This window comes from Mesoplodon bidens, assembly GCF_964165515.1.
Source record: "Mesoplodon bidens genome assembly, chromosome: 3".
In the NCBI taxonomy this organism is placed as follows: domain Eukaryota; kingdom Metazoa; phylum Chordata; class Mammalia; order Artiodactyla; family Ziphiidae; genus Mesoplodon; species Mesoplodon bidens.
In genome coordinates this window covers 138,067,459-138,089,363 of record NC_138178.1, presented here as the reverse complement: position 1 = coordinate 138,089,363, position 21,905 = coordinate 138,067,459, and the positions used below count along the sequence as shown (strand labels likewise).

The 21,905-nt window shown below is 37.8% G+C and overlaps 1 protein-coding gene across 1 annotated transcript in view; it reads right to left on the bottom strand.

Annotated features, from left to right (window-relative positions):
- SLC38A6 (solute carrier family 38 member 6) overlaps window positions 1-21,905 on the bottom strand; it is a 76,880-nt gene that overhangs the window by 49,198 nt on the left and 5,777 nt on the right. Inside the window, 1 exon segment of the mRNA XM_081230282.1 lies at window positions 1,510-1,562. Within this exon segment, the coding sequence (XP_081086408.1) occupies window positions 1,510-1,562 (53 nt within the window).

Below are 21,905 nucleotides of genomic sequence, written 5' to 3'. Positions count from 1 at the left end.
CTGCTGCTATCCAAGGAATGCAGGAAACACCAATGTGAAATAACAGTGATGATGCTTAGTCATGTTTACAGATTATATTAAATTAATTGGAGAGCTTTCTTATATAAATAACATTGTCTTCTTCTTCCTTGATTAAACTGGATATAGTTAATTGATCATGATTATACCAAACATCCTGATCTTCAAGAAAGAGAAATTGTTTAGATTATTAACAAAAACCTTTACCCTCAAAAGAAACATAGTCTCCATTTAGTTCAAGTTTCAGGCTATTAAAATAAACTCCAGGGCTTCCTTGGTGGTGCAGTGGTTGAGAGTCCGCCTGCCGATGCAGGAGACGCGGGTTCGTGCCCCGGTCCGGGAAGATCCCACATGCCGCGGAGCGGCTGGGCCTGTGAGCCGTGGCCGCTGAGCCTGCGTGTCCGGAGCCTGTGCTCCGCAATGGGAGAGGCCACAGCAGAGAGAGGCCCGTGCACCACAAAAAAAAAAAAAAAAAAAAGAGAGACGCTCCAAACCATGAGGTTACATAGTATGATTTAAATATTCTCTTCTGTGCTTTAAAACCAAAGTTAATTTGAATGTAAATACACATTCCCCACCATTACATAGCTGTATCTTTTCCCTCCCAAACTCAATTCTTAGAAGTTAGTTCGGCCATCTACAAATACAGCATCGTTTTATATTAAAAACAAAGTAAACAAAAAATACAAACAACAGATTTACAAATAAAAAGAAAAAGTCCTGTTTGGAGCCAACACATAAATGGGTTTTAGAAGTATGATAACTCTTCAGAAATAAAAAATTATTAAAGCACTAACAATAATATTTAACTACTGATTACCTGTGGAAGAAGACAGTATTTCCACTACCCATTAAATTAGTTTAGTATGCCTATCACAGATGAATGCCCAATAAATACTGTTGTTATTTCTCTTATTCTAAGGAGGAACAGTAGTAGATTTTGAGTCTGGAGTCCTATGTAATACTGGCCTAAGTAATTGTAGACAAATAGGCCCCTTCCCTTCTCTGGGCCTTAATTTCCTAACCTATAAATGAGGGGACATCTAGATCATCTTTTAGCACTGTTCAGCTCTTAAATGATATGATCTTCTAATTATCAGTTTTTTTAAACATGCTATAAGTTTAATTCTATGCTCTGTCTTGTCCTGTCTTCACGAGAATTTTCCCAGATAATATAATCAAAATTAATAAGAAAAACTTAAAGCAGGCCATTGTTACTGATTTCAAATTATACAAGTCATTGTTCTCCTTCATTAGGGTAAAAAACACTAAAAAAATTTAAGTGTTGAGTTAAATTTATCAATGTAGTTTTAGGAAGGGCACAGAGATTTCTTCTCTCTCTTCCTGCTCCCATCATTCTCTTTCTTCACTTTAGTTTCCTTTTATTCCCTTAATTTCTTTCTCTGATATATACTTGTCTTTTCTAACTGGAAATGGAAGGAAAAATTCCTTTCAGGATTTTGGACACAGCAAGGAGAAAAAAAAAATTACCTTTCCAGGTAATCCAAATGCAAAGAGTCCAAGATCTTCATAAGATGTCACAGCTGTTAAGAGAAATTATAACTGTTATTTTTACACAAAACTATTTGTGTGCCAAGTCTTACACAGAAGAAAGCTATTCCACTACTACCTGATAGCTATTGGATTGTCACATTAAATTTAAAGCAGAAGTAATGACTTTGGGGGAAACCTGAAAACTTACGATCCATAAAGACAGCGTCCTCTTAGAATAAGTAGAGCTTAGCAATTACTAAGGTTGTCTAACAACTACCCAGGCTGCATAAATTCAAATAGAATAATTACTCAAGAACAACCCACTTCTCACTAAACAGTACTTGCAGACTACACTGTCCAAATGTAAGTTTTCATTGGCAACAGTTTCTGAAAACTGCCTGTGTAAATAAAACTTGATAAAGTACAAAAGTTGTATCATACTTTCAGAGACATTCACTCTTCCAGGCTACCTAGGATATGATAATGTATTCATGACAGAAACAATACCCTCATCCTGCAATAAGGGTATATTTTTTCTTTTTCATCACAAAGAGTATGAAATTACATTTTCATTCCACATGTTCAAGAAGTGTGATCACAGAAAAGATGAAAATTAAATGGCTCATAAAAGAACCAAATGTGTCCTCAGATGATAAAGCTTCATGTTATAACTAGTGATGTCACAGGTAAAAATAAGGGAAGTAAAAACATTTATATAATCCTAAATTTGAAAAGCCCTTAACCTTACAGTGCTTACACTGAAAAAAAAAAAAAAAAAGCAGATACTAAGGCTTGCTAATAGCAACACACATTTCCTACTGAGTCAAAGATATGTCTCATCATTTCTTAAAGAAAGTTTTTAATATATGCTCTCAAGATATACATAGGTTTCTTTACCACTACATTAACAAAAAACTCCCCTATACTTTCATAAACAAAGTCTACCACGTATGAAAAAATAAGCATTTTGAAAACCACATATGGTCTGTACATGTTATAACTATTACAAAGTCAGAAAGAAAACAGTGAAATGTTAAAAAAATAAGTTTTACTTAAGAACAAAAATTTTTAACATTTTAAACTTTTTTAAACTTTAATTTATTATCAGAGTAGATAGAAGAATTTCAAAACTTTTTGGATGACACAGCTATTTTTTATTTTACTTTTTTATTTTATTGTTTTATTTTTTTGGCCGCATCGTGTGGCACGCGGGATCTTAGCTCTGCGACCAGGGATCGAACCTGTGCCCCTTGCAGTGGGAGCATGGAGTCTTAACCACTGAAGCACCAAGGAAGTCCCAACACAGCTATTTTTTAAAATGTATTTACATACTGCTCAACAGTGGGCAAGGCCAATTTAATTTTGAATTTGGAACATATAATTTGATTATAAGTAGGAACCTTTATGCTTTAACAATGAAAGACTTCAATAATAATCTTAGAGAGGTAGACTGTAGATATATTTTAGAACATAAAATTACAAAGCAGAGTTAAAAAACTAAGAACTGGATTTTTTTCCTCCTATGTGAAATGCTGAAATTCTTTTTTTCAAATACACATGTTCTAAAGTGAATGTTAACACAAAAATTAATAATTATTTCAACCAATAAATCTTTACTAGTTTGTTTTCATATTCCTAAATATAATTAAGTGATAATGTTATATAGGGGCACAATTTCTTATATTTAACATTGCAAAGCCTTGGTATATATATTAAACCAGAAAATTCTCTAAATGTTAGCTTCTATCTAATTTGACATTAAGAAGGTAATTTTGTTACATATTATGTGTATGTGAACCAAGTCTCCAGAAGGTTTATGATCTGTCACTATGAGGCACGAGATTAAAGGAACATCATTGTTCATTTTCAGCATCCCTCTTTCATATTACTGTTGAAAGTGTTTGTTCTTTAAAAAAAACTTTCCTTCCAAGGACTTAAAGCAAGGAGGCTTTTCAGTGTTACATATGGAAATATACCACATAACTTGCTTTTAAAATGATCTATTTTGGGGACTTCCCTGGTGGTCCAGCGGGTAAGACTCCACGCTCCCAATGCAGGGGGCCTGGTTTCGATCCCTGTTCAGGGAACTAGATCCCACATGCATGCCGCAACTAAGATCCCACATGCTGCAACTAAAAGATCCCACATGCCGCAACGAAGATCCTGTGTGCTGCAGCTAAAACCCAGCACAGCCAAAATAAATAAATAAATATTTTAAAATTAAAAAAAAATTAAATGATCTATTTTGCATTAGATTTTTAGTCAGGGAGCAAGTTATCAAGACAATAGTCTTTAAAAAGTTTGACTAGGATTTGTTTTATTTTCAAATAGCAGAAAACAAGTAGAGATTGTATATTAGTAAACATAAAAAGCAAATAACTTTCCGATAAGCAAAAATAATATTGAAATATTCCAAAAAGAATTGGTATTTCAATTATCTAAATTTAAATAAATTAAACACTTATCTTAATTTTTAAATTAGAATATAACATTTATTACTCCAGAAAATATAATCAAACTAACAGCTTAATGAAGATAGTTGTGATTGCAACTTCTGACAATTGTGGCATATATTTTAGCAATCTCACATTTGTTCTCTATCATTTTCTAGTGTTATAAAAATATCTTTAAGTACAGCGAAGTCCCAAATTCAGAGTGAACAAAGTTTAGACTTTTAAATGGAGACTTACTACTATGTTCAAATCCTAACTCTACCTTTCAAGTCAGCAGGTCTGGCTAGTCATTCAGTTCTGTCACTGTCATCTTACTTCTTTTATGTTGCAAAAATTAGAAGTACTTTTCCATGTCTGAGACATCATTAGTATGAACAATGGCTTCTGGCTTAACTTCGAGGCTTTGCTAAGTTAAAATATGTACACAGTCAGTCAAATGTTTTATCTCCACATATTCACTTTTTAATGGTTTTCTGGATCATCGTGACATACAAACCGAAACAACACTAGTGAAATACTTTGAAAATTCTGCTCTACCATTTGGACAATTAAGATGCTGGTAACAGTGTAAATTGGAACTGACTTTGGAATGTAATTTGACCAACGAACCTTGAAAATATTTATAATATTTGACCCCTGAGAGCTTGCATCTTAGGAAATAAGACTAACATCAGAGAAATCATTATATGCAAAGATACTCATTGTGCATTATTTACATTGAAAAAAAGACTACCTAAATGCTCAATAATGGTAAAGTGGTTAAGTAAATTATGGTAGGTATATCTAGTAGAATAATATGTAGCCATTAAAAACTATGTTTATAATAACATGAAAAATGTCAATATTAAGTGAAAAACATAGGATTTGATTGAATATGATCTATAAAGCAAAACACTTTCATATGATCAATGTTTTAATATCTTATTTATAAAGTAAAAGATGTTTTGAGAGCTATCAAAATGAGACGTGGTGATGACCAGTCACATTAATAGCAAATTCTTACAGAAGAGGAATAACATTAATTATGAAAATTATGAATTTAATTTGGCCTTTTACAGGAATTCATACAAGCAGTACTTGGCACAATCCTTAAATAAATAACTGAAAGCAGTCATTAGCAATCTATTTTAGGAAATTATATTTTGATATTGAAGAAATCAATGCTATGGTTTTGAGGGGATGGAAAGGCTGTAAATCTTAATCAAGTAAATTGGGGAAAAATTTCTTCTTTAATGTACCATCAAGGCACACTTTAGTGCTATTTTGGCTAGACCAAGAGTTTGGCCTCCACAGGAATCGTTTGGAAAGCTGCTTCCCATGAAGTAGTGGAATATTTCCAGCTAGTTACTCCAGTGTTCCGTCTGCTTTGCATTTTTTCCTCAATGAAATAGGACAATTAATAAACTCTGGTTACAGTACAAAGCCCAAGTTTCAGCAGCAGCAATATTATCTTTGGAACTGGATTGAGGGACATGAGTTATTCAAATACAGTTCAACTCTCAGAAAGCAGGCCATTTGGAATGCACCCTTATTTTGAAATTCTTTTCTTTCTCATGTTTTCCTTCATTTTCCTCTTGTCTTTTTTCTCCGTAAGAGTGTCATGCAAGCCATTCATTTATTGAACGTCTACTATGCAATTGTATCACCACTTCTGGTCTTTCTTAAAATGTATGTAAATGTCAGTTTAGCAACTAAATGTGGCATGATTTTAGAGCACCTGATGTAGTAAAAGAAAATAGAATGCTAGAGTAGAAGGAACATTCTCCTTTCAATTTCACAGAGGTGAGATACTGCAGGCAGAGAAAAAGTTCTAGGATCCCAACGTACTGCTTGTTTCTGCAGTGAACAAGATTTACAGTCATTCATAACCTATAAATGTTATTCACTGGTTTTCAACTTTAGACTCAACTTATACATAAAAAATGAATGACTTACATATGATTACAAAACAAAATAAATATTATCAACCTTGACAATATAAGGGTACAGCAGAAGGACTATGGGAAATAGAAAGAGAACAAGGGAAAGCAAGGATAGGAGCACTAATACATACAACAGAGCAGAGTCAAGACACACCATCTAAAGTCCATGAAACAAAAAGAAAACTTTAAATATATTGTTTATACTGAGCCTGTGCTCTAGAGCCCACAAGCCACAACTACTGAGGCCCGTGCGCCTAGAGCCCGTGCTCCGCAACAAGAGAAGCCACAGCAATGAGAAGTCCACGCACCGCAACGAGGTGTAGCCCCCACTCACCGCAACTAGAGAAAGCCCGCGTGCAGCAACGAAGACCCAACACAGCCAAAAATAAATAAATAAATAGATAATTTTAATAAATAAATAAATAAATGTATTGTTTACAGTTACAAATAATCAGTGAAAAAATTATTGAATACAAACTAATGAAAATTAGAAGGGGAAGGATTAGTGCACCTGAGCTAAATCTTCACCTTTCATAATGAGGTGTCAACAGATAAAATTTAAATCAATAAATAACAGTAGAAGAATATTATTTAGACTTAGGAAGGTAACTCCCCAAAAGAATTCAAAATGAAAACTAAATGTTGCTAACCCTGTGAAATGGAACTAGATGTGGGGAAGAATGAGCGGGGAAGTGCTTCAAGTCCTCCTGCGCAAGTGCACACACATGTACGCATGTACATACACGTGTGTGTGACTGTTATTACCTTGATAAAATTAAAAGAGGAGGTTAATTAAAAAATATGTTTAACCCTGCAGAGACTCACACCCATCCTTCCCTGCAGCCCAATAACAAAAAGTTCAGTTCTGCTACAGGAAACATTCTGCCATCAAGGCAAACGATAGGAAGGGATAATCACTACAAGAGCAGGGTATGCACACAATCTAGCCTAGGGTTTCTCATCCTGCCACTACTGACATTTTTGGCCTGGATAACTGTTTGCAGTGGGGGGCTGTCCTGTGCACTGTAGGATGTTTAGAAGCATCCTTGGCCTCTACTCACTAGATGCTAGTAGAACCTCACCCTGCCCTACAATTCTCAGCCGTGACAACCAGAAATGTCTTTAGACACTGCCAAATGCCCCTGGGGGAGAAGAATCAAGGCAAGATGAGAACTACTTACTAGCAGAAAGGATGAGACAAGAACACCATTCAATGAAGATGGAGTCACATAAACAGCCCACTTAATTGTGAGAATATTGAACTACGCTCACTAATCACAAGAAAAAGATACAAAATTATAAATAGTTGGGAAATCTGACTATCACTCCAAACAATAAACAAATTGAGATGGGAAGTAGGAATAGGAAATAGGAATCTACTGTCTTTCAATCAGGTTCAATCTCATTCGCTCTCACAGTGACAGCATCTCACAGTGCTGAAGGGGATTCCTTGTGACCTTAGCAATCCATATCCTTCACACAGCGCCCACACCAAAGCTGGGGAAAAATAAAAGGCCCTCAACTTTATTGAGAAATGGTGTATTGGTGTCCAACATATCATGTAAATGTTGTACACTCTATTTTATAGACCATACGAGAAATTTTCAAAGGTACTTTTTTGACTATATATAATTTTTGCCTTGTGTGTTAATTTTGGAACTTTTAAAATAGTCCCTCTGTAGCTCTAAGCCATTCATCACCCACGTATCCAGCTTTTATTAAGTATCCTCTGTATGTCAAGCACAGTTTGGTAGATGCTGAGAAAACAATGGTTAATGCTTTCAATATACACTAAATTTTCCAGGAATACAATTACCATGTAAATGGATGTTTGGCTTTGTTTGGAAATTTGCCAAAAACTGTTCACCATTTAGGAAAATCACATCACCAATAGCATTTATTTTGCTTTTGTTTCTCCTTTACTTTGCTACATGGCATTATATTATGTATAAATACTGTGTTAATTTCCTATGGCTGCTGTAACAAAGTGTGACAAATTTGGTGACTTAAAACAACAGAAATTCAGGGACCTCCCTGGTGGCACAGTAGTTAAGAATCTGCCTGCTAATGCAGGGGACACGGGTTCGAGCCCTGGTCCAGGGAGATCCCACATGCTGTGAAGCAACTAAGCCCGTGCACCACAAATACAGAGCCTGTGCTCTAGGGCCCGCGAGCCACAACTACTGACCCCTCGTGCTACAACTACTGAAGACCACATGCCTAGAGTCCATGCTCTGCAACAAGAGAAGCCACCGCAATGAGAAGCCCACACACTGCAACAAAGAGTAGCCCCCACTTGCTGCAACTAGAGAAACCCCTTGCGCAACAACGAAGACCCGACACAGCCAAAAATAAATAAATAAATAAATTTATTTAAAAAACAAACAAACAGAAATTTATTTTCTTACAGTTCTGGAGGTCAGAAGGCCAAAATCAGTCTCACTGGGTCAGTATCAAGGTACTAGCAAGGCCACAATCCCTCTAGAGGCGCTAGAGAAAATCTGTTCCTTGCCTCTTCCAGCTTCCAGTGACAGCTGGCATGACTTTGATTTGTGGCCAAATCACTCCTACCTCTGCCTCTGTGGTCATATTACCTTCTCCTCTTCTGTCTGTGCTCTCCCTCTGTGATACATGTGACTCCAAAGAGTCCACCAGAATAATCTCCCTTGTGAAGTCCTTTTTTGCCATAAATGATAACATTCACAGGGATTAGAATTTGCATATGTTTTAGGGGGCCGTTATTTAGCCCACCACAGGTAGGTTATAATAGCTATAGGAATTTCATTTTAGATAGTAAAATAAGCATTTAGAATTTTCTTTTTTTAATAAGAGGAGGGTGCTGTGATGGATAGTATTTCAAATCACTGCTCTGAAGGGTTTCAGCAAAAAAAAAAAATTGGGGAGAACAAGGGGCCATTTTACTCCTTATTTATTTCCTCATCATTGCTAACAATTAAAATCTTCATAAGAGAATTGTCACCTTACTTTAGGAAGAGGAAGATAAGGGACTATGTTCTCTCTCTCAGTGAGCTCTAGGAAGGACCAGAATTCTCTTTGGAAGCAACAATTGGTAAATCCCAGTATCCACCTTGACCCTTTTTAAACCACTTCAGTGGCTTCTCACTGCCTCAGCAAAAACTCCAAGTTCCTTAGGATGTGACACTTGTCTATCTTCTCAGTTTCACTTTCTTCTTTGTACCTTATGCATAAATAATAGTAAACTATTTTTGGTACCTGAGTAAAATGTTCAGGATGTACCTTTGTATATGCTGGAATATTCTCTCTTGCCTTGTCTGCTAGTCAAATTGATTTTTAGCTCATTCCTCCAGGAATATTTACTGAACCTCACACTCCCCACCTGCACCGAGACAAGGCAAAACATTCCCTCCTCTAAGCTATCACTATACCTTGCACATATTTAAATTACCACACTACATTATGAATTATTTGCTTATGTGTTTGTCTCCCCTTCTACATTATGAGCTTTTTTAAGGGAAGGAAGTGAGTCTTATTTACCTCTGTAATCCTAATAGATAAGGAGTATAGAATGAATGAATGAACCTCTATCCTGGGCTTCAGTTCTAGAACCTGCCCATCTAGTTTTACTTCAAAGTCCACATATCCAAAACTGAACTCATTTTTATTTTGAACTAACATCTGCTGCGTTGTTATGTCCATTAATGACACTATCATTAATCCAGTGGCCTACGTCAGAAATCTGGGAGATATCCTCAGACATCCCCTTCTCCACATTCAGTCTAACTTCCCCACGTTCCTTAACCTGTTTTTTTCTTTTATTCTCCTATTAATACCTTGTTTCAATCTCCCACTATTGGATTCTTAGACTTTTGTAACAGCCAGGCTTGACTACTAACCTACCCAGGTACTGTTAGTGCAAATTAGAGCTAGACAGACAAATGAGAAAGGCACTCCCTTCAAGAAGAAGAGAAAGAAAAGAGTTTCCATTCTGAACACAAGCATGAACACATCCTGAAGACAAGCATGGCCTGGAGAGCTGACTGTGCCTTTGTGAAAAGAACTACTCTAATCTGGAGGTGGCTCTTAGATCTGCTACTTGGTTGTTGTCGTGGGAATTCCCTCTACTTCTCCACTGTGCTAGATTCCCTACTTTTTTGGTACTCTTTAACTTCGGTAAATGGCATCCTGAATTGCTTATTAAGTAAGAGTGCACAGGAGATAATTTTTTGAGTCCTTACATGTATGAAAATGTCATTATTCTTCCCACATACTTAAATGATAATTTGGCTGGGTATAGAATTCTATACTGAAATCATTTCCCCCCAAAATTCTGAAGGTATTGCTTTATAGTCTTATTTGTAGTACTTCCTGGGAAGTCTTTTGCCATTATAGTTTTTGATTCTTTGTATAAGAATTTTGGTTTGTTTGTTTCTCCTCTCTGAAGCTTTTAGTATAGCTTCTTTATAACTGTATTTCTGATTTTTCACAATTATGCACTTTTTTAAAAATTAATTTTTAGGGCTTCCCTGGTGGCGCAGTGGTTGAGAGTCCGCCTGCCGATGCAGGGGACACGGGTTCGTGCCCCGGTCTGGGAAGATCCCACATGCCATGGAGCGGCTGGGCCCGCGAGCCATGACCGCTGAGCCTGCGCGTCCAGAGCCTGTGCTCCGCAATGGGAGAGGCCACAACAGTGAGAGGCCCGCGTACCGCAAAAAAAAAAAAAAAAAAAAAAAATTAATTTTTATTGGAGTATAGTTGCTTTACAATGCTGTGTTAGTTTCTACTGTACAGCAAAATGAATCAGCTATACATATACATATATCCCCTCTTTTTTGGATTTCCTTCCCATTTAGGTCACCACAGTGCATTAAGTAGAGTTCCCTGTGCTATACAGTATGTTCTCATTAGTTGTCTACTTTGTACATAGTATCAATAGTGTATCTGTGTCAATCCCAATTTTCCAATTCCTCCACCCTCCTTGGTATCCATACATTTGTTATCTATGTCTGTGCCTCTATTTCTGCTTTGCAAATGAGACCATCTATACCATTTTTCAAGGATACATTTGATATGACTTCTTTTACAATCATATTGCTTACCAGGAAAAATTCTTTCAATCTGGAAACTAATTTCTTTCAGTTACAAAAACTTTGCTTGTATTATTTTGTTGATAATTTTCTACCATCTAATTTTTTCTGTTTCCTTTTTGTGGAATTCCTATTATTTGCATGTTGAACCTCCTGGACTGATCCTCTCATTTTCTTATATTTTCTCTCCCATTTTCAAGTTCCTTGTCTTTTCCTCCCCAGGAAATGTCCTTAACTCTTTCAGCCCAACTACTAAATTAATTTTAAATTCGCTTTTTTACATCTAGGACTCTTATATTCTCTGACTGTTCCCTTGTAATAATTTCTTGTTCTTGGTTCAACAATGCAGTATCTTCTTTTAGTTCTCTGAAGCTATTAAATACAATATTTTTTTATGTTTTCATCTGGTCTCTGCATTATCTCTGTTTCCTCTTTTCCTCTAAGTTTGTTTCTTTCCTTTTTTTTTTTTTAACAGACTTCATTTTTAGAGCAGTTTTAGGTTCACAGCGAAATTGAGCAGAAAGTACAGACAGTTTCCACATTCCCTCTAACCCCACACATGCATAGCCTCGCCCCCATCAACATCCCCCACCAGGGTGGTACGTCTGTCACATCAGTGAATCTACGCTGATGCAACGTTATCACCGTAAGTCCATGTTTAGAGTTCACCCTTGGTGTTGTACACTCTATGGGTTTTGACCAGTATAGTATCATACAGAATAGTGTCACTGCCCTAAAAATCGTCTGTGCTCCACCTCTTCATTCCTTCTTCCTCCCTAAGCCTTGGCAACTACTGATTTCTCACTGTCTCCATAGTTTTGTCTTTCCCAGAATGTCACATAGTTGGAATCATACAGAATGTAGCGTTTTTAGATTGGCTTCTTTCACTTAGTAATATGCATTTATAAGGTTCCTACATGTCTTTTCATGGCTTGATAGCTCATTTCTCTTTAGTGCTGAACTATATTCTATTATCTGGATGGACCACAGTTTATCCATTCATCTACTGAAGGGCACCTTAGTTGTTTCTAAGTTCTGGCAATTACAAATAAAGCTGCTATAAATATCCATGTGCAGGTTTTTATGTCGACATAAATTTTCAATTCATTTAGGTAAACACCAAGTAGTACAAATGTTGGATCAAGGGGTAGACTCTATACCTTTTCACCATGGTCTTCACAATTGTTTTGTTAACATGTTACTTTCAAAAGTACAGAACAGATACTTTCTCACATTTGGAACTTGCGTTTGGAGTAAGAGAAAAAGAGTCCAAAATAAACCTAAGATCTTTGGCCTGAGCAACTAGAAGGAAGATTTATTATTTAATTAGATGAGAAAACACTGGAAGATGTAGGTTGGCAGTGCAAAAATGGAGAGTTTGGTAAATTTGAGATTAATATATTAGATATCCAAGTGGAAGTATCATGGAGGAAGTTGGACATGAGGTTGAAATTCAGGGAAAGAGATGCAGGCTAGGGGTATAAATTTTAGGGCCGTAATGAGCCCAAAAGTGTAAAAGAAAAGAGATCAGAGGAACACTGCCGGGGTATTCCAATGTTTAGAAGATGGGGAGATGAAAAGGATTCAGCAGAAGAAAAGAGAAGGAGTATTCTGTGAAACAGGAAGAAAAGCAGGAGAGTATCAATACTGTTTTACAGAGGAAGGTGTGATCAACTGTGTCAAATGCTGCTGACTAGTCAACTAAGATGAAGACAGAACTGACCACTGGATCTAGCAATGTGTTAGTTGCTGGTACAATAATTTCTGTGGAATAATGGGGAAAGCCTGAATGAAGAGTGTTTAAGAGAGAATAGGAGGAAGGGGAAATTTCTGGTATAGACAACTATTTTGAGGAGTTTCACCATGAAGGCATAGGGCATACTGAACGAATGTGGAGTCATTTTTAAAATGGAAGAAATTATAGAATATTTGTAAACTGATAAGAAGAAAACAGAAAGGAACAAAAATGATGAAAAAGAAGAGAGGGAAGAAAGTGGCTGGAGTAAGTAGGTGAGAGCAGATGGGGTCATAGCATAAGTGGAGGGATTGGTCTCAGATAGGAACACAAAGAGTTCATCCAAAGTAACAGAATATATAGCACAGATGAAGATGGGTAGGTAGAAGTGGTAGCAAGAGCTTATAAAGTTCTTTTATGATTGTTTCTATTTTCTCAGTGAAATAGAAAGTGAGAATATCAGCTAAGAATGAAATCAAGGAGAATGTGTTGAAGGTTTGAGAGAAAGAAGAAAAAGTCATCTCCTAGATAGCAGAGTAAGCAAGTGAATGAACTAAGGAAGTTAATAAAGGTTAGGTGATAGCATCACAGATCCACTAGACATTGAATTATAGCGATATTAATCTGCATGGTTGTGTCTTCTTCAGGAATATTCAACTGTACAGGTGCCTGTGTGAAGTAGGCAGAGTTACATTTAATCATGGTTGGAGTTTTGCCAGGGGAGTAGCATGATGAAAGGGAGGAGCAAGGGAGTGATTCTAATAATATACCAGGAAACTTCAACTGGATAAAGAGGGGAAATATGGACAAGAGAGTGAAGGAGAGTGTGAAGGTGGTAGATCAATGAACTCAAGTCCTTGGCAGAGGTGAAGAATTGCCATAGTTGGAGTACTTGAGGGAATTAGTTTAAAAAAATTAAAAATATGGTGGTTTTTGGAGGGTGAGATTCTTGAAAATGAGATTTTGGAGGGGATGCCATTTTGGTAATGACAAGATCAATGGTATGACCATGGAAATAAGTAGCTGAGGCAGGCCAGGAGTATGATCATTAGAAGAGAAGAGGTTAAGGAAATGAAAGTATTAGAAGAATTATCTACATGGATATTGAAATCATCCATAATTATGACAGGGGTAAAACTGAAGAAACTGAAAGGAAAGCAGAAGCTAATATATTCATAAAATGACAGAAAGTGGCTGAGGAGTCTATAGATGTTAACCATAAAGGGGGAAGTAGGTAGCATAGAGTTATGAGATTCAAAGCTGGGGGTTTAGGGAGAGGGAGGTGGTTGAAAAGTGGAAATGAGGCGTGACTAGGACACCTATCCCATCTTTAGGCAAGTATGAGGGACATGGAAGAGAAAAGAGTGGCCATTTGAGAGGACTACAGGGAAAGCAGTGTCCTCAGAGAAGTCTTAGGTTCTCTTAGAGTAAGAAAGTTAAGGAAATGTTCAGAAAAGAGTTGAGGACACAGGGTTTTACTGATGACTGACTATGCATTCTAGAGGGCACACTGGAAGGGTTTCAGGAGTTGGGGAGAAGGGGGAGACGAAGTCAGAAAATAGATGACAAACAACAAGGTCCTACTGCATAGCATAGGGAACTAGATTCAATACCCTGTGATAAACCATAATGGAAAAGAATATATAGATGTATAACTGAATCACTTAGTTGTACAGAAGTTAACACAACATTGTAAATCAACTATACTTCAATAAAATTTAAAAGAAAAGAAAATGGATGACAGAACCATATGGAGTGAGTCTGGGAAATGAAGGATAACATAGGATTCTTGAAGTGACTGACATACATTGAGATAAGTGGTATAATGTCATTAATCCAAATGATCTCAAGGCAAATAATGACGACAATGCAGTGAGTGGTGGGGATCAAGGACTAGAAAGTAGGGACCTGACCAGATGCAGGCTGAGTTCTAAGACTCTGATTCCCTTCTGCTGACACTGATGTGGAGGCCAGAGGAGGGGAGCTCCTCATTTATTCCCAGAGCACAAAAATTTCCCCAAAGAATCACAACAAGTCAACTGTTTCTGAGACAGCAATATGTACAAGACTTTGCAATCCTTATGGGCTCTGGCCCAATGAGAACGCATAATAATAAAAGCTAGCATTTACCAAGGACCCAACATTTTATATACATTATTATATTTCATTCTCACAACAATCCCAAGAGAAAAATATTATCACTACCATTTTAGAGTTGGCAAATTAAGGCTAGAGAGATTAAGGTACCCTACATGCCGCCTCAGCTCCCAAGAAAAGTCCAGATAGGTCCCAAATCCTACATAAAATCGAAAACAGCAGAATTTTGTGTGAAGAAATCCTTTACTTTCATAAAGATTAAAAATTCTCTTGCACTCCAGGCAAATAAATGAAGAAGTTAATCTGTAAAGACTTATGACAGCCCTTTCTCCAACCAATGAATTCAATCTGAACATAATACTCCTTTATGACAGTCCAATAAACTGGGGAGAAAATTTAGCTACACATTATTCTCTAGAATGAATATATATATATATTTTTTAATATAAAAAATTTGTTAAAGCCTACCTCCACAGAGAATTTTACAATCACTGAAGGAAATTCAATCAACAGAAGGCAGGTGCATCAGTGTATATGAAGAACCATTAGGAAGTTAGCTCATGGACCAAATAAGCTACAAAAATCAAAGAAAAAGAAAAAAGAAAGAGAAACAGAGCTTTTCACTTATATGCCCAAAGTTACAGAAAGAACAACAGAGAGTATCAGAATTTCAAAGTTAAATACAGATAAACTGAAGGAAAGCAAAAAAATTAGAATTATTTGGAAATCTTCATAAATTGAATATTACTTCCAAATAATTTAAATTAATAAAGCAAAACACTTAAGTTAATGAAGACATAATTGCCATGTAGTTGACTAATGTATTAATCTTTTAGTAGAATCCATGATAAAATAACATATGAAGATGTTAAATGATCACAATTAAGTAAAAATAATTTTTTTACACAAAGAAGCAAAATTCCAAAACATGTCATTAAAATTCCAGTCAAGTTTCAGCAGGATTTACAAATATACTCATTTAATGATCTTATTCCTGAATTTGGGATGTTGTTATGAACAATTTGTTACTTTGAGATGAATATCATTGCATTGTTTCCTAGTATTTTTATCTGTCCACACGTTCACCCAAGCCCCTTGAAAGCAGAGGCATATATTTGTGGGTTGGATGGCCAAAAGCATTGGCACAAGTTACAGCTATGAACTATGGATGCTAAATCAGTTTTGCATAAGAATCCCCCAGAGGACTTTTAAAAATATATTCCTGCATCCCACCTCAGATTCTTGGAATTAGAATCCCTGAGGCTTAGAAACCTCTGTTTACAGAACGATCTGCAGGTGTGTCTAATGCATAGCCAGATTAAACAGATTAGAGCTGTGGATTTAGAACTATGTTCTGAAGACAAAATACTCAAGAAATACCTGTGAGCTTCCCTCACCTGTTTCAGCCAGAATAATCCTATTTCTATCTATTTTATGTATCTATTTTGTTTCTTAAAGTCTGCAAACAAAGATCATATACGACAAAGTGAACCCACCCACATAAGAATTAAACTCATGATTCTGGAGTCAAAACTGACCTAATCCAAAAATAGACAAGACTAGGGACTTCCCTGGAGGTCCAGTAGCTAAGACTCCCCACTCCCAGTGCAGGGGACCTGGGTTCGATCCCTGCTCAGGGAACTAGATCCCACATGTCACAGCTAAAAACCCTGCATGCCACAACTAAAAGTTCCCACATGCTGCAACTAAAAGATCCCTCATGCCACAACAAAGATTGAAGATCCCGTGTGCCGCAACTAAGACCTGGCAAATAAATAAATAAATATTGGGGGAAAAAAAGATTAGATTAGACAGATACAAAAACCAGGACTGGATGAGTGGGGGAAGATGGCGGAAGAGTAAGATGCGGAGATCACCTTCCTTCCCACAGATACACCAGAAATACATCTACACGTGGAACAACTCCTACAGAACACCCACTGAACGCTGGCAGAAGACCTCAGACCTCCCAAAAGGCAAGAAACTTCCCACGTACCTGGGTAGGGCAAAAGAAAAAAGAAAAAACAGAGACAAAAGAATAGGGACGGGACCTGCACCAGTGGGAGGGAGCTGTGAAGGAGGAAAGGTTTCCACACACTAGGAAGCGCCTTTGCGGGCGGAGACGGCGGGTGGCGGAGTGGGGAGGAGCTTCGGGGCCGTGGAGGAGAGCGCAGCCACAGGGGTGCGGAGGGCAAAGCGGAGAGATTCCCGCACAGAGGATCGGTGCCGACAGGCACTCACCAGCCAGAGAGGCTTGTCTGCTCACACGCCGGGGCGGGCGGGGGCTGGGAGCTGAGGCTTGGGCTTCGGAGGAGGTCGGATCCCAGGGAGAGGACTGGGGTTGGCGGCGTGAACACAGCCTGAAGGGGTTAGTGTGCCACGGCTAGCCGGGAGGCAGTCCCGGAAAAAGTCTGGACCTGCCGAAGAGGCAAGAGACTTTTTCTTCCCTGTTTCCTGGTGCGCGAGGAGAGGGGATTAAGATCGTTGCTTAAAGGAGCTCCAGAGACGGACGCGAGCCGCGGCTATCAGCGCAGACCCCAGAGACGGGCATGAGATGCTAAGGCTGCTGCTGCCGCCACCAAGAAGCCTGTGTGCAAGCACAGGTCACTATCCACACCTCCCCTCCCGGGAGCCTGTGCAGCCTGCCACTGACAGGGTCCCGTGATCCAGGGACAACTTCCCTGGGAGAACACACAGCGTGCCTCAGGCTGCTGCAATGTCGTCACGCCAGCCTCTGCCGCCGCAGGCTCACCCCGTACTCCGTGCCCCTCCCTCCCCCCCACCTGAGTGAGCCAGAGCCCCCGAATCAGCTGCTCCTTTAACCCCGTCCTGTCTGAGCGAAAAACAGATGCCCTCAGGTGACCTACATGCAGAGGCGGGGCCAAATCCAAAGCTGAACCCCGGGAGCTGTGAGAACAAAGAAGAGAAGGGGAAATTTCTCCCAGCAGCCTCAGGAGCAGCGGATTAAATCTCCACAATCAACTTGATGTACCCTGCATCTGTGGAATACCTGGATAGACAACGAATCATCCCAAATTGAGGAGGTGGACTTTGAGAGCAAGATATATTATTTTTTCCCCTTTTCCTCTTTTTGTGAGTGTGTATGTGTATGCTTCTGTGTGAGATTTTGTCTGTATAGCTTTGCTTTCAACATTTGTCCTAGGGTTCTGTCCGTCCGGGGTTGGTTTTTTTTTTTTTTTACTTAAAATTTTTTTTTCCTTAATAATTATTTTTAATTTTAGTAACTTTATTTTATTTTATCCTTTCTTTCTTTCTTTCTTTTTCTCTCTCTCCCTCCCTCCCTCCCCCACCCCTTTTTCTTTCTTTCTTTCTACTTTTTCTCCCTTTTATTCTGAGCCGTGTGGATAGAAGGCTCTTGGTGCTACAGCCAGGAGTCAGTGCTGTGCCTCTGAGGTGGGAGAGCCAACTTCAGGACACTGGTCCACAAGAGACCTCCCAGCTCCACATAATATCAAACGGTGAAAATCTCCCAGAGATCTCCATCTCAACACCAACACCCAGATTCACTCACTGACCAGCAAGCTACAGTGCTGGACACCCTATGCTAAAGAATTAGCAAGACAGGAACACAACCCCACCCATTAGCAGAGAGGCTGCCTAAAATCATAATAAGGCCACAGACACCCCAAAACACACCACCAGACATGGACCTGTCCACCAGAAAGACAAGATCCAGCCTCATCCACCAGAACACAGGCACTAGTGCCCTCCACCAGGAAGCCTACACAACACACTGAACCAACTTTAGCCACTGGGGACAGACACCAAAAACAACGGGAACTACGAACCTGCAGCCTGCGAAAAGGAGACCCCAAGCACAGTAAGATAAGCAAAATGAGAAGACAGAAAAACACACAGCAGATGAAGGAGCAAGATAAAAACCCACCAGACCTAACAAATGAAGAGGAAATAGGCAGTCTACCTGAAAAAGAATTCAGAATAATGATATGAAAGATGATGTAAAATCTTGGAAATAGAATAGAGAAAATGCAAGAAACATTTAACAAGGATCTAGAAAAACTAAAGAGGAAACGAGCAATGATGAACAACACAATAAATGAAATTAAAAGTACTCCAGAAGGGATCAATAGCAGAATAACTGAGGGAGAAGAATGGATAAGTGACCGGGAATATAAAATAGTGGAAATAACTATGCAGAGCAGAATAAAGAAAAAAGAATGAAAAGAACTGAGGACAGTCTCAGAGACCTCTGGGACAACATTAAACGCACCAACATTCGAATTATAGGGGTCCCAGAAGAAGAAGAGAAAAAGAAAGGGACTGAGAAAATATTTGAAGAGATTATAGTTGAAAACTTCCCTAATATGGGAAAGGAAATAGTTAATCAAGTCCAGGAAGCACAGAGAGTCCCATACGGGATAAATCCAAGGAGAAACAGGACAAGACACATATTAATCAAACTATCAAAAATTAAATACAAAGAAAACATATTAAAAGCAGCAAGGGAAAAACAACAAATAACACACAAGGGAATCCCCATAAGGTTAACAGGTGATCTTACAGCAGAAACTCTGCAAGCCAGAAGGGACTGGCAGGACATATTTAAAGTGATGAAGGAGAAAAACCTACAACCAAGATTACTCTACCCAGCAAGGATCTCATTCAGATTTGATGGAGAAATTAAAACCTTTACAGACAAGCAAAAGCTGAGAGAGCTCAGCACCACCAAATCAGCTTTATAACAAATGCTAAAGGAACTTCTCTAGGCAAGAAACACAAGAGAAGGAAACGACCTACAATAACAAACCCAAAACAATTAAGAAAATGGGAATAGGAACATACATATCGATAATTACCTTAAATGTAAATGGATTAAATGCTCCCACCAAAAGACACAGACTGGCTGAATGGATACAAAAACAAGACCCATATATATGCTGTCTACAAGTGACCCACTTCAGACCTAGGGACACATACAGACTGAAAGTGAGGGGATGGAAAAAGATATTCCATGCAAATGGAAGTCAAAAGAAAGCTGGAGTAGCAATTCTCATATCAGACAAAATAGACTTTAAAATAAAGACTATTACAAGAGACAAAGAAGGACACTACATAATGATCAAGGGATCGATCCAAGATGAAGATATAACAATTGTAAATATTTATGCACCAAACATAGGAGCACCTCAATACATAAGGCAAATACTAATAGCCATAAAAGGGGAAATCGACAGTAACATATTCACAGTAGGGGACTTTAACACCCCACTTTCACCAATGGACAGATCATCCAAAATGAAAATAAATAAGGAAACACAAGATTTAAATGATACATTAAACAAGATGGACTTAATTGATATTTATAGGATATTCCATCCAAAAACAACAGAATACACATTTTTCTCAAGTGCTCATGGAACATTCTCCAGGGTAGATCATATCTTGGGTCACAAATCAAGCCTTGGTAAATTTAATAAAATTGAAATTGTATCAAGTATTTTTTCTGACCACGATGCTATGAGACTAGATATCAATTACAGGAAAAGATTTGTTAAAAATACAAACAAATGGAGGCTAAACAATACACTACTTAATAACGAAGTGCTCACTGAAGAAATCAAAGAGGAAATCAAAAAATACCCAGAAACAAATGACAATGGAGACATGACGACCCAAAACCTATGGGATGCAGCAAAAGCAGTTCTAAGAGGGAAGGTTATAGCAGTACAATCCTACCTTAAGAAACAGGAAACATCTCGAATAAACAACCTAACCTTGCACCTAAAGCAATCAGAGAAAGAAGAACAAAAAAACCCCAAAGTTAGCAGAAGGAAAGAAATCATAAAGATCAGATCAGAAATAAATGAAAAAGAAATGAAGGAAACAATAGCAAAGATCAATAAAACTAAAAGCTGGTTCTTTGAGAAGATAAACAAAATTGATAAACCATTAGCCAGACTCCTCAAGAAAAAGAGGGAAAAGACTCAAGTCAATAGAATTAGAAATGAAAAAGGAGAAGTAACAACTGACACTGCAGAAATACAAAAGATTATAAGAGATTACTACAAGCAACTCTATGCCAATAAAATGGACAACCTGGAAGAAATGGACAAATTCTTAAAAATGCACAACCTGCCAAGACTGAATCAGGAAGAAATAGAAAATATGAACAGACCAATCACAAGCACTGAAATTGAAACTGTGATTAAAAATCTTCCAACAAACAAAAGCCCAGGACCAGATGGCTTCACAGGCGAATTCTATCAAACATTTAGAGAAGAGCTAACACCTATCCTTCTCAAACTCTTCCAAAATATAGCAGAGGGAGGAACACTCCCAAACTCATTCTACGAGGCCACCATCACCCTGATACCAAAACCAGACAAAGATGTCACAAAGAAAGAAAACTACAGGCCAATATCACTGATGAACACAGATGAAAAAATCCTCAACAAAATACTAGCAAACAGAATCCAACAGCACATTAAAAGGATCATACACCACAATCAAGTGGGGTTTATTCCAGGAATGCAAGGATTCTTCAATATATGCAAATCAATCAACGTGATACACCATATTAACAAATTGAAGGAGAAAAACCAAATGATCATCTCAATAGATGCAGAGAAAGCTTTCAACAAAATTCAACACCCATTTATGATAAAAACCCTGCAGAAAGTAGGCATAGAGGGAACTTTCCTCAACATAATAAAGGCCATATATGACAAACCCACAGCCAACATTGTCCTCAATGGTGAAAAACTGAAACCAATTCCACTAAGATCAGGAACAAGACAAGGTTGCCCACTCTCACCACTCTTATTCAACATAATTTTGGAAGTTTTAGCCACAGCAATCAGAGAAGAAAAGGAAATAAAAGGAATCCAAATTGGAAAAGAAGAAGTAAAGCTGTCACTGTTTGCAGATGACATGACACTATACATAGAGAATCCTAAAGATGCTACCAGAAAACTACTAGAGCTAATCAATGAATTTGGGAAAGTAGCAGGATACAAAATTAATGCACAGAAATCTCTGGCATTCCTATACACTAATAATGAAAAATCTGAAAGTGAAATTAAGAAAACACTCCCATTTACCATTGTAACAAAAAGAATAAAATATCTAGGAATAAACC